The 14,441-nt window shown below is 39.5% G+C and overlaps 1 protein-coding gene across 2 annotated transcripts; it reads right to left on the bottom strand.

Annotated features, from left to right (window-relative positions):
- Positions 1-1,991: 1,991 nt before the first annotated feature.
- ilf2 (interleukin enhancer binding factor 2) lies at positions 1,992-13,914 on the bottom strand. 2 transcript variants are annotated; one of them, XM_078290330.1, is made up of 15 exons: positions 13,809-13,914; positions 13,234-13,293; positions 12,290-12,332; positions 11,905-12,009; positions 11,605-11,682; positions 10,784-10,886; positions 10,487-10,552; positions 10,086-10,202; positions 7,696-7,774; positions 7,516-7,603; positions 6,843-6,904; positions 6,587-6,701; positions 3,672-3,762; positions 2,689-2,856; positions 1,992-2,241 (listed from the first exon to the last, which is right to left on the bottom strand). In XM_078290330.1, the coding sequence occupies exons 1-14, from the start codon at positions 13,811-13,813 to the stop codon at positions 2,705-2,707; spliced, it is 1,164 nt and encodes a 387-aa protein (XP_078146456.1). In that variant the 5' UTR covers positions 13,814-13,914; the 3' UTR covers positions 1,992-2,241; positions 2,689-2,704. The 2 variants fall into 2 exon arrangements, with proteins under 2 accessions (XP_078146456.1, XP_071766703.1); XM_071910602.1 differs by having other exon boundaries at positions 1,992-2,209.
- Between the last annotated feature and the right edge of the window lie 527 nt (positions 13,915-14,441).

Below are 14,441 nucleotides of genomic sequence, written 5' to 3'. Positions count from 1 at the left end.
TATAATTCCATGAGTCCCCCTTGTAGCTATTTGTATTATAGAATAACAAAAGACAGATAATGTAAAATGTAGTACTCTGCTGGATGAGACTTACCATTTAGAGTTTTGTACATAACACTTGTGCAGAAGGCCAATACAGGACTTAAAGGAATAGTTCACCCAAAAATGAAAATTGGTCATCATGTACTCTTCTGAATGACAGTAAAGTTTATATTTTACTTGTTTCTTAACCCAGATAGTATAGAATCGGTTTGATGGTCGTAAATACAACTCGTCTTGTATTAAAGTAGCCTACTTTTCAGTCAGAAATAACAAAATGGACCCTGAAACAAAAGCTTTTTTGGTGACTATTTTAGAAACCAATTGGTACAGAGCTAAATATTGTACTTTTGGACCCAGTAGAATTGTTTGCCTTCAGGACACTCTGATCATGCTGTTTGGAGTATAATTTTATATGGTCATTTTTTGCCCTTTTTGGAACTTTAAAGAAGCAGGACCCGGCCACTGTTATATTGACATACAAACTTCACCAGTGTTTTGACTGACATGAGGGTGAGTCGATGATGACCAAATTTTCATTTTTGGGTGGACTATTCCTTTAAGAATATCTCTTTCTAGAATGTCACAAAGATATGAGCTAGACAAGACTTTTATAGATATCTTCAAAATATGGCATTACTATGAAAAAGAGATCAAAAGATGTTTATCAAAGCATATACATCAAACAACCAGAAGCATCATTGGTGAACTGTATAGAGGCATACTTGCACTTAAGGATAACTCAGTGGATTACATAAAATAAAAATGAGAGAAGAACTGGACATTGAAATCGCTCAAACGGACTCAGATGAGCACTACAGCCTCTCAACAATGGAGAGACTTTTCTTGGGAAATGTGTGTGCAATTCTTCATCACCGCTCAACTAAGGTCAAAACAAACTGGAACTCCGTGCCAATGCTGGAGACAATGTGGCCAGGAGATGGCAGACTTCTTCTGGAGCGTCCCCATCATTAAGGCCTTTTGGACTGATGTTCATAGAAATGTCACTGAAATTTTGAGTTTCAATGTTGAGTTCACTTGTCTTTCTTTCTATCTGGGTAAATGGAAATGAGTAAGAGTCAGAGGTGACCACGTCAACTTTGCTCAAGTCCCAAGTCTAAATGTAGAACACCAAGTAAGTCAGATCATATAAAGAGTCCAGTATCAATTTAATATCTTAAAGAAAACTAAATATCTAGGACTTTTCAATGCAATATGGTTTTAATAGGATAAAAACTTGGTAAGAGCATCATGAGTTTGATTTCTATAATCAGTTTCAACTTCAATTCCATACAAATTCAGATAACAGAATTTCAATTCAGTCGTCTGCTGGAACAAATCTCATCACTTTCAATCTAAGTCATTTACACAAACACAAGATCTCAAGTCAAAACTAGAAACCTTTTCAAGTTAAAGTACAAGTCAAAGTCAAGTCCCAAGTCCCCAGAACACAAGTCAAGTCTCAAGTCTTATCTTCATGCATCAAGTCAAGTCTCAAGTATTTAAAATTGTGACTTGAGTCTGACTCGAGTCCCCACCTCTGGTAAGAGTGATAGACATTTGTTGAAAATCTTTATGGTTGCTAGCAAAAAGCAAAGCAAAATGCAGTTAACTAGGCATTGACTTACTGATGAACCTCCTCCTCTTGGCCAGTGGATGAATATAGTTGATTGTATGTACAGTATGCAATGTTTGACTTTAACGCTAACTACAAAAAGACAATGGTGAGGCTTATTGGGGCAAATGGATAGTATATTGCAGGAAGAGTGACAACTTAATCCCTTTTTCTTTCAACTAAGTATGAACTGTGTTTAAAAAAAAGGGAAGAAGAAAATGTAATTCCTGGCAACCTACTCCCCTCTTAAATTTCTGTTCTATTTTCACGTTGCCGACTTTTGTTTATGGCTCTGTTAAAATAATACAAAATAAGTATTTGCATGCAAGACACAAGGTAAATAAAAAAAGGTTTAATTCAGTGTACTACTGTTACAAAGTAAAATGAAAGTAACAAAAACAAAACATAATACAAATTGACACCGAATTTCGCCCGTCATCATTTTTCTGAAGACATCAAAGGACCAATCGCTGTCAATTAGAAAATGGATCCTGCTGGTGTGGTTTGGTGATGGGCGAGTTGAAAGGGCTTCTTCACAAAGGTTTCTGAAGTCAACTGGGGAAAGAGATGAGGAAGAAAAATTGGCCCTGCAACAAGCTGATGAATAACAATATTGATAATTAGGGAGCAGAACTGCTGATTTATCTGTCATAGTTTTTTTTGTAACCGCTTCAAGACAGACATTTACACATATTAAAGGCAAAGAAAGTTATTTTAAAATGTATGATAGCCACATTGAAAATGAAATGTCGTTACCGAATAATACCAAATGCATTAGTAAACTCAGAAGAAAAAGAGATATTTGCAGAAGAAAAAGATGTATGGATACTGCTCAGAAAATATGCAAAATACTGTCAAATAATACCTGATTAAGGTCATGATAACATAGGACATTTTCATTTTGTTGTCAATTTGTATACACAAACAATTGACAAACAACACATACCATTTTGTGTAATTTGCATAGAAAAGAGAACGATGTAACACTATAACAATATGGGTTGGTAGTGGAGGAATGCGGGAAATGCTCCAACCTGAAAGTCTTCCTCTTCACTCCTGGGTCTCCATGCTCTCGTCTTCTCCGTCTCCTCCCTCCTCCAGAGCTTCGTCCTCCTCCTCCTTCCTCTCCGGAGGTTTCTCGTATGCCTTCTCCGACGGAGTGACGATCACACCGTCCCACGTAGACATCTCTGATGCCAGATCTGAAAGAGGGGGAAATTTAAATAGACGCTCCGAATAGTGACATCATCTATTCAGATTGAAGAGCAAGTGACAGATGTCCGCGCACCAACTGAAGAGCCTATGATTTAGGAGGTTTGTCTCGGATGCGTGGGCTCAAAAATCATGCACAAAAAGAATCCGACAAGAACTCAGACACTCGTAACAAAAGAAAAAAATACAAAAGAGGCCAAATGATGCATAAGATGCAAAAAGTGGCAACAGAAAACAGTGTAAAAGTATACTGGGCTGCATTCTCCTGCCCAGTTTCCCAACTGACTTCCCCACTGAAAATAGATGTGAAACCTGGGAGAATTTACCCAGTGCATTTTCACATACAGAAGTGACATGGTTCCACATTTTCGGCACACACGGCCCATCAAACGTTTGGGGACACCTAGCTCTTTGTCGGTTTGCAATAACTGAACAAAAATCATGCATGCAAATATTTGTGATAACACTAAAACAATGAAACTATACTATATTCCCAGAGGCTTGTGGTGCTGGTTGGTAGGCTAAACCTTCTCTTTGTACCAAAGAAGACACTTTGATGAACATGAAGCTGAGTGTTGAATAAATGTATCCAAAGTATTAGGAAATAGCTATTTCATGTTAACAAAAGCATTGTAGGCATTTGTTTTCTCTGTTATTTTTCAGTGAAGAAGTAAGGATACTGCTTCATTGAAAAGTAACAGAGAAAATCAAACAGTATTTTGAGAGTTTTGAAAAGACAAGGTGTCCCCAAACTTGAGCAGTGCATATGTGCATACGGTGTGTGGAAAGATCGAGGTTAGCTTACAGCTAGCGTCTCCCTCCAAGCCCAGGATCTTCCTGTAGCCTCCGTGAGACAGCACCCTCACCAGCGTCTGGGCTGTGAAGCACACCATGTCCTGCAGAAAAACAACGGCAAAAAATTATGCAACTTCTATGAAGATGTAAAACTTCTTCTATGGAGACTTTGAAAGACCGTAATGCCAGATTTTAAGACCAATTTTTAAAACATTTTACACCAATTTCTGCCACCAAGAAACTGCAACATTTTTTAAGTTGCAAGGAATTTCGTGATTGAAAGCATTTCTTGTTGAAGCAAAATGTTGGGGTGGGAGATACGGGAGGACAAGGACTGTTCAAAAGTTCAAAAATTCTTTGCACATAATCTTCAACTGTCACAAATTCCAGATTTTTTCAAAATAAATTCCATTCACCAGGATGCAGCTATGGTGTCTTCGATAAAAAGCAACAGAATTTTCACTGCCGTACCATGTTGCCACTTGTCTCTGTTGTGTTTAAAGCTGTGTAATTTTTTGCCATTTGTTAAAATAGGTGTACCTTATGATATGGAGAATTAGCCAACAAGGTGAAAAAGTCATTTTTCATTTCATTGCGACCAAGACCTCTAAACCTGAACTGAAGACTTCAAGGCTATATTTAACAGTATTCAAAGACTTTTGAGAACTTGATTGTAGATAGGTTAAAAAGATATTATTAAAGATATCAAGCCTTTTCATGACCTGCAGTTAAAACTGTAAAATCACTAAGACCAGGGTGGAAAACGTTGGCTTTGCAGTCTACCAATCCATCATAGCCATCGGCAAGTTAGAAGACACTCAAGTTAAACTGTCATCCAATCCTAATAATAATTTCCTAGAAAGGAACTGTTAATTTCTTAGAAGTTTCCTGGAAAGAACCAGGAAATTATGTTCCAATTATAGGGAAAAAAGAGAAAGAGTAGTTGGTAGGTTCCTCCAATTTCTTCTGTTGTTTCCAAGACAGAACCATGAGTTCTGGCTCCCCATGTAGTAGTTATATAGAAAATTAGAAATTAACTAAAATTAATTAAGAATTCAACAAATAACTATATTATATAATTATATGAATAATGATAATTGACCTCTGCCTATTATTTTTTCCAATAAATTTTATAGTTTTGCAGTTCTTTAAGGAAATTCTTTTGGAAATTGACAGTATCTTCAACTCCAACTCCACTCCACCAGGCTGCTTATATTTTCTATACAACTACTACATTATTTCATGGTTCTTTCCATGGTTCAAATGTTTGATCATTTCACTTTGATGGAGATTTGTCATTTCACTCTAATAAAACTAACACATTTGAAATGTATTGGCATCATGAGCACAAATTGCATACATTTAAATGTATTCAGTAAATTTATTTTAGTTCTATTTGAGTCAATGAACGACAATTTAAGTTAGAATTACTTATTTCAGTGTAGTGGAAATTTGTCATACAATTGAAATGCGTAAACCTCGCAAACACCAAAATAGTTTTCGAGTTTAAGTAAATTACAGAGATGCCAACCTCAAATGATCAGAAAGTGTAGTAAGAGGTCTGCAAATGTGTCGTTTGTCACCAAATTGTGTAGTTTTCACTGTGGCATACAGACCTGACACTTGATTAACAAGCAAACTTGTTTTACAGGCATAGGCTATAAGATATGCACAATGTAAATAAGGAGATAAGTATGTCTTGTTTTCTTTATGCTGTTGCTAAAATAAAGAAATTTAAGCAAAAATAAGCATATATAAAAGTAAGCATTCTGCTCATTTGAAGGTATTTTCCGCTGCACTGCTGTAGCTTAACTACACCGGTTGCGTTTCAGTCCGTTTGTTTCGGAAGGGTCGGATCAGATACATAGTCATTTACTTCAACGCAGCTGCTGTCCTGGTTGACAGTCTGGAACGTAGCCGGATCGGAGCCACAACTTTGGAGATATGCATGGCTTTTTTTTTTTGTTGGTCTGTAGCATATTCGAGCTTACTATAGTCATTTATCACGTCAAAATACAAAATAGAGGATACATTAACCAACGGTACTTAAATAAATATTGGAGATGAGGTTATCCGATCCGCTGAGAAGCCTTCTATTGGGCTGCAGTACACCTACACTCAAAAAAACCCCAACATAAGTACCCTATATGGTACGTTAATGTTCCTCACAGTACAACTTGGGTTCACTTGCCCATAGATAAAACGTAGATACGCGCGACACAACCAGCAGACCGCAGGCGGAACAAGAACGGACCTGGTGTAGCAGCTTAAACTGCCTAAAGTGCTCCAACTGGGCCGCAACAAGTGCAGATACGCAAATGTTACGCATGCTGTGTAGTTAGATTGGTCAAATTTTTTTTTTAAGCATAGTAGTCCTAGTGTGTGTCGTAGTCCTAGTGTGTGTCGTAGTAGTGTAGTTGATAATGAAAATCGTACAAACTATGCAAAATGCGTAGTGGTTGGCATCTCTGAAATTACAATGATGCTATAGATGAAGTTGTAAATAGCCTGCTTTTAATTTATCTGCAATTTTCTGCTACGATTGCTCTCTCATTTCGGATGTTTTGGCAGCATTTTATTTCATAATTAGGATATGTTTTTAGATAAGACATGCTCCTCATAGCCTTCAGTTAATAACTCTTGGTTAGCTGTAAAAAGGTGCTCTTTAAGCCGTGGCGCCGTGCCAGCCAATCATAAGACTGCTGACCATGGTTTCGACTCTCTACTCGTGTTCACTTTCTTTCAAAACGGGAGCGCACCGTAATCCAAGAAAACTACATCCAAGTATGACGAATCAAGTGTGACGAATCATAATTTGAACAGACTAACATCCATCCATCCTTTTAGACACAAAAGTGTTATAATCATATGCTGAACTCAAGCCTCCCCAAAGCCCATGCAATGAGGGGATTAAAAATGACTCACCTGCTGTTCCAGAGTCATGACCGTGTGGACCCGGAAGTTTCCGCTCTCACAGGGATCGGTGATGCCCACAGAGCCTGGCAGGAAGAGGCCGGCGGCAAGCATCTGCAGGCAACGCCTTGGAAACACACGACAACACTACAGTAACACCTGTTCTGGTACAATGTAATACAATGCAAAGCTAAAACAGAAAATGCCAGATCTTCTGTGAGTGTAGATGAGGTTGACAACACACTCAGAGAGGCAGCTGAGAACTAACCTGTAAGCCACATTTAGAGACAGCGGCTGCCTGGATGGGTTGTTCATCACTGCAGAGTGGCCCTGGAACAATAGAGGACCGGGTTCAAATTCTAAAACTAGTATCTAATGACAAGGTGTAACAGTATTTAACAACACGGAAACACTGAAAACGAACGCAGAACTTCAGGTACATCATCAATAGCGGTGTAGGGATGGGACGATATATCGAAATTCAATGTATCTCAATATAAAAATGTGACGATACACATCGTGGGGCAGAAAAATGAATTGCGATATTAGTAGTAATCACAAATGAGACGGCTTGACCATCACAATTTCACAAGCTCTCCATCCAAATTATATTATTTGCACTTTGGAATGACATTTTTAAATTGTTTACATTCTAGGAAGCCAATGCCATCGCTAGAAAGATTTGTGACTCAGAAGTAAACATATTTCTGCACAGTCAGACTTTGTCGTCATTGAACTTGTATTTATTACATCGTATCGCGGTTGTATCGAATCGCAAGCCGCATATCGCTTATCGAATCATATCGCGACATAAGCATATCGCCCCATCCCTAGCTGGCTGTGTGTCGTCGCATTCCTAAACCGGAAAAACACAAAGATATCTGCATGGAATCCTGGCATGGTGATTTTCTCATTTGTATAGGTGTATAAAATCGCCTCACCAACAGGTCCAGGATCCAGGGGGTGAGGGGTTCAAAGCCGGGGAAGCGCAATCTCAGGTCCTTCAGCAGGCGGATCAGTACTTTGACGCTGAATGACAAGTTTACACAACATCAAATATTCTATTAAGGTCCAGTGAGTGCATTTTGTAGTCATTTTTACGCGTGGAACGACTTTCTCACGTTGACTGGGAGGCGTTCTCCTCGAACCAGCGGGCGTGGCGGATGGCAGCGAGGGCGCTCTGCAGCACCTTGATGTCCACTGCAGGAACAGAAACAGAAACCTTGATCGACACCATCAAGACAGTCCTACCACATTATGTCGACGATTCTATTCTGATATGGCTCTGTGTGTGTGTGTGTCAAGTTAAATTTATAGATTACATTATATACAATGATGCAACTCAAAGTGCTTTACAAACATGATTAAAAAAAAAAAGAAGACCTAAAAAGAGCTTAAAGTGTAAGTGAAGGGTTTCACTCCAAAATGCAATATATTAATTTGTTACCTGAAATTCTTCAGGCAATATTTGAAAAACAGAAATGATCATCTTCAAAAAATGAACTATTTTATAAGCGAATGTCTTAAGATGACGAACCCACAATGTGCTCAGCTTTCACGGCAGCGCTCAGTGTGGGAGAGTGGGTGTCATTTTCTTTTTAAAAAATGGTGGGTGTCTCATTTTGGAACGAAATTCTTCAAGTGTAAAGTTATGGTTAAAAGAGCAATCAAATGCAGCGGTAAAAAGGTGTGGTTTTCATTTTCTCTTTAAAGCAGCCAGAGTGCGTTGAGGGTTTCTGGTCCAGAGGCTGTAGAGAAGGTTAAATGGCTCATATGGAACAAGTATATCAGATAAATACTAAAAAAAACAACACAACTTTATATTGGATTCCGGAGCTGACTGGGGGCCAGTGTAGTGACTTTAAAATCGGGGCAATACGATCGCTTTTATGCAGCAAATTGCAGGTGACGAATATTTTTTTCAGTAAAAACAAAGAACAGAATATTACTTGTAATACAAGTAGGGCTGCACGATATTGGAAAAAACTGACATTGCAATATTTTTTTTTTCTGCGATATATATTGCGATATGAAAAAATACAGGAATTTTCACCAAATGACTTGAATAGCTCTATCAAGCCTTGCCCCTTTAAGAAGGTGGCCTTGTGGGTAACCTGCGCGGGTGACGTAGTAGGAAGTGAGTGTGTTTTTGTTTTTAGCCGCAGCCAGAGTGAGTTGCAGGATGCTATGTGAGTAAAGTTACCATAGTTAGCGGGAAAAGAGCTTAGAACGTCACCGAGAGGCCGTGCATTATGTTCGCTGCTGTACCGAAATAAAGTGCCAGTTCTCCACTGCAGAGTTGGTCCGGACTCTTAGTAAAAAGCTTGTTACCAGCTACGAGCCAGGCTAAGCTAAAATAGGCTAGCACAACACCAGAGGCTTCCCAACTACGGTTCGGAGCCACGAAAGCTGGAAAGGTAACATACGCTACTCTTATAACAAACCCTTAACGTTAAATCGGAGTAAATTATGTTATATCAGACAGACTTCTCTTGTAGATTAGTCATGGAAAATGAGAACCGTGCGAGTTTTCCTTTTGTATCAAGCAGCAAAAAAGTTGTAGCATGACGTGTTTGAGTTAATTTGCCTTACTTGACATCGCACGTCCTGCGATGTGACTATTGCGCATGCGTACATCGCGATGACGATGCTGAAACGATATATCGTGCAGCCCTAAATACAAGTGTGCACTAGTTTCTCTGCATCAACCTGAGAGATAAAACACCACAGTTTAGTAATACTTTTCAAGTGATAAAAAGCAGATCTGGTGACATTTTTTATTTGAGCTATGAGGTTTAAAGCAATATTCCACTTAGGTTTAACATGGGGGTTATTCAGCACTTGACCGCCATGAAAACCAGAATATAAACTAATCACCAAGATCGGATGCAGCTGGGCGAGTTTGTAGCGGTCGGATTTTTACTTCCCATTCATTTGAATGAGGCCACGAAGATAGACTGAAAACTTACATTTAACACATTTGTGAACATATTCAACAACAGATCCTGCTTTTAAGATAACAAAGCAGTCCTGGGTCCTTCATCATTTAGCATTTCTACTCTTGGTTTACACTAAAATTAGTATTTAAAAATACAAGTAGATCCGGTCTCCGAAACAGGAACTGTCTCTCCTAAATGGTATCCCTCTGCTGTGTTCTCTTCTATCTATAAAAATGCTATTTGGCAAAATTATGTTCTACAATGTTGGACCCACAGTCAATTGAAAATCACAGTAGCAGGATCTGTTGTTGAATCTGTTCACCAACGTATTAAATGTAACTTTTCAGCTTATTTTCGTGGCTTCATTCAAATGAATGGGAAGTAAAAATCTGATCGCTGCAAACTTATCCAGTTTCATCCGATCTTGGTGATAAGTTTATATTCTGGTTTTCATGGCGGTCAAGTGCCAAATAACCCCCATGTTAAAACTAAGTGGAATATTGCTTTAAGTCCGCATCCAAAATCGCCCCTAGATTTTAAGTGTGTGTGTGTGTGCGTGCACAAGCTCATACAGTGCAGCTCAGGGTCCAGCTTGCGCAGGTTGGGGGGGACGGTGGTGATGAGGATCTTGACAGTGGCGTCGGCCGAGCTGATCTCAAAGCCGGTCTCGTTGGTCAGCATGGACAGCACTGATAACAGACAAAGACAGTAAACAGCCAGTCTACTACAGTTTACTATACATACTACACATTATTCACCTGCAGCCATGTCAACTCTCCCTCTCTCTAGGAGTCCAGAGCTCTTACGTTTCCTGTGACTTTTAAGTCACATAGAAAGCATTGCAACTGCGGGATACTTCAAGGACTACATCTTAAGATCTCAAATCATTAATATCCAGACACAATTTACCAGTTACAAGTCCTAAGATAATAATGGTACCAGCACAGAAACTTAAAACCCCGTAGCATGTCACCTTCAGTAGGGTCCTGTGTGCGAAGGGTCTCCACTACTTTGTTGCCGAGAGCAGCAACCGCCTCCACTGTAATAGACAAGACATTTTTGATAAGCAACATTCAACAGCATCCTGCATTACGAAGATTAAACCGAGGGCTTTGAATATGGCTGAACAATATCTCTTAAAAAGGGAAAATCCACCCTGGGATACTCTTACACTGTTATATATTATCAATTTGTGATAATTAAAGCATTCCATTATGTTATGTGTTTTATGGTGTATTTTTCCTTTAATATCCTCCTGCTGGTGACTCACATGTAGGGAGGATCTTGAGGATTACAACCAGGTCGGCGACGTTGTGTCCTGTTGTCATTGTGCCCTTCTTATAAGAGCCAACCTGACGCACTTCTTCAATTTGCTACGGGAAGAGACAAGCGCAGCATCAACAACATGCTGCATTTGATCACTGCTAATATTATAAACTAGCTCATCAATGGCTCCCTGTCTATTTTGTCGATTTTAAGGCCTTACAACCTTGGTCAACCTGTCCTTAAATGAAGAATGGATTTACAAAAACAGAACAATTAATAAACAAAATGGGCAAAAAAACAAAAAAGGTCACGTCAGGTTTTCCAGACAGTGGTCAGGGAGGAACCTCCATCATATCAGAGGTAGATGACACCAACTGGACCATATTTGATATTTAATTAAAGGCCAATACCAGCCTTGCCATATGCCATATTTTGGAAACATGGCAGAACATCTGTATTGTCTGGAATATATCCATGGACTTATCAGAATCTGCATTATTATTTGCATTTACTTGCACTGTCTCTATAGTTTTATATTATGTACATTACCTTTATTTTTTTTTTACCTTCCTGTACTTGATTTCCTTGGCACTGTTCTGCCAGTTGCTGCTGTGGCACCTGAATTTCCCCAAAGGGATCAATAGTGCTATCTTATCTTATCTTATCTTCTCTTACATCCTGTCACCTACTTTTGGGTCGCGACCCATCACTTGATAAATACTGATCTGCACTACATTAGTATTGGTATCAATATGTCATTCAGTATGTTGTGTAATGTGCATGGCTTATATAGCATGTGTGTAGTGTCAATGACAGTGGACTCACCACTTCAAAGTTGCCAGGGGCAACAATAAGGTTGTCAATGACGTTGTTGATCTTTGTGACCAGGGACAAGATGGAGGACTAAAAGGAGAAAAAGGCCAGAAAGTGAACAAGTTTTTCAGCTGTGGATGCATTTACAAACAATGCACTACTTGGACAAGAAACTAAATTGTTGACTGTTCAGACACAGGAATGCAGGACAGAAAGAAAGAAACTATGCAAGCTAAGTTAACCACTAAATGCAGCGATTGTTATCAAGTCAGTGGATGTTGTGTGTGTGTGTGTGTGTATGCATGGTCTGACCTGCTCTGCAGGCGTGGGGCTGAGGTCCTGGTTCCTCTTCAGCAGACACTCACTGAAAGCCGTCTCGTCGGCTGCAGGCTTCACTCTGGGAAAGGCCATCTCACACTGGTGACAAAAACAAGAACCTGCTTTAGCACTCAACATGCCTCTGATTTTACCCCATCTACATTATGTACCAGGGCACTATGATAGTTTTATTGGGAGCACATGGGCTCCTTTTGTGAAAAATATAGATGCAGATAGATAGATACACAAAGAAACTTAAAAACGCTTCAAAAATTAAGCTTTTTTTGTGTGTCAATATTACATAAAATTACATAAACAAATTTGATTTTTTTAGGTGAAATTAACAGCCATAAAACCCACCAGCAGCTTTTTTACTCACCACATAGAAATCAAACGGGATGTGTGGGACAAAGGGGCGGTACCTAAAAGAGGAACAAATAAAATCTCAACCTTTTGTAGCAATATTGGCTGCAGCTTTGAACACAGAAATATGTCTGGTAACAGAAAAAATAGGCAAAATGTAGTGCATGATACTGTGCCACAGATATGGTTAGGCGGCATCCTGATGTTATCGTATACATTTAAACATGTTCAAGGTATCATATTCACTACGGTATTATCATTAGCGTTCTGTTTTGTATTAAAATGCCACATTGTGCTATTTATTAACATGTGGAACAGTGCCACAAGTAGTTGTGGCCAATTTAACTGGTATCAGTATAAATTATGGTTAGACCTATATATTACCAATATTGGCCTTTTATTAAATATTAACCACACACCCCAAAAAACCTGAGAAAAACTGACGCTTAAGTGAACCCTGGGTGCAGCATGGCCCCCCCCCCCGAGTGTTCAACTTGACTCCCCAAAGTTAGATTCCTGAGGCGAGAACTACTACTGGCGATGTTAAACAATAGCAAGCATAATGTGGTATTTTAATAGAAAACGTGTTATCAGTATGATGTCTTGGACATATCCCAAAAGCCTGGTATACAGTAATATCACCACTGTGTGGTTTGGTGGAAGGAGTTAGTAAGAACAGTAGGCAAACCAGTTCCAAAAGTACAAACATTTTGTTGAAACAGGTAGCTTCTTGGTGTATACTGAATTTAGCAGTGGGGCCAAATGGGTCAAAAGAAGTCTTCAGTCATGTTCTGGGAGGTAGGTTTGTTTTCAGATATGATTTACAAAAGGGTTTGACGGGATTTCTCTTCCATACAAACAGACAGGGTTTTATGTTTTTTCCTTCAGGGTTTTATGTTGCCCTTCTTTGGACTCCAGATGCTAATAAACACAAGTGAGTAGCATCGCGGCTGAACTCACCCCTGGACCAGTCCTCCCCGGGAGCCGAAGCGGCCTCCTCGGCCCCTGCCGCGGTCTCCTCTGGACACAAACACAGTAACATGTCAACGCTGCTCACACACATAGACATGCAATAAAAAAAGAATGGTGCCTTTACGTCTCAGCCAAAAGAACTACTTCATCCCATAGAAATCGCTGAACTAGCTTGTTCAGCTGCTGTGCTACTGGACGAATCAGTTTGAATTCATTCATTCGCCGTTCACCTGGGTACCTACCGTTACTGGCTAGTTCGTTAGTTATCTTGGTCAGACTACCGTTGCCTCCGCAGACATGAAAACCATAAACTCATGTCACAACGAAAAATAAACTTCGAATAATAATAATAATTAATTTGCTGCCTCGCTAACAGAGGTAGCAAGCGTTAGCCATCTCGCATAACAATGCTTGCTAGCTAGCTAGCTTCAGGTTAGGCTAACGACTTAATTCAACCCTTTTATCTTTAGATACACATTTACAATGGGATTCTGTGTTAACTTATGTGAAAATGGTGCACAGATATGCCTCTAGCGTTGCAGATGTATGTGCAATACAAGTACCTCATTGCGTACGACGTTTTGATGATTAAAAGCAAAGATTTAAGGAGAAATCTTCACCGTCCGGCACCGGCCTGGCTTCCCTGATACATAAACAGAGCTTCCGGCGTGACCAGGAAGCAAAGTTGCGTCAAGCCAGCGAGCGAGAATACAAAATAAGACTTCCGGCCTCCAAAATAAAGCTCATAGTGGTGAAAATGTGTGTCAACGTTTCTGAGTAATACAATACTACAAAAGTTTAACTAAAAAGGGAGCTAAGGAAGAATTTGTACTAAATTAAAATACAGTTAGTTTTTGGCAAAATGTAGTAGCCATATTGCCCTATGCAAGAAGACATGGCTGCCAGACAACTTGGAAGGGTAGTCCATGTGACTCTATTTCAGTGTCACAACTGCTCCTAAAGGCTATACTATTGCGGCTATAGAATGGGAGCCCCAGGTCCTGGGTTGAAATTGGACATGCAAAAGAAACAAACCATGGCTTTCATTCTATCATCTTGACCTCTTGAAATCTACTGGATGCTCCAACCTGGACACCAACTGGTGTTTCGGGTCTTTCAGCATCACATAACCCCCCCTGTATATGGTCTTAGAGTGGTGAACTTTAGGAACACTTGTGCCACTACGTGCCCAATAC

The sequence above is a fragment of the Centroberyx gerrardi genome, chromosome 19 (assembly GCF_048128805.1).
Source record: "Centroberyx gerrardi isolate f3 chromosome 19, fCenGer3.hap1.cur.20231027, whole genome shotgun sequence".
NCBI classification, from domain to species: domain Eukaryota; kingdom Metazoa; phylum Chordata; class Actinopteri; order Beryciformes; family Berycidae; genus Centroberyx; species Centroberyx gerrardi.
The sequence above is the reverse complement of the archived record's forward strand: the minus strand, read 5'-3'. Positions and strand labels throughout refer to the sequence as shown.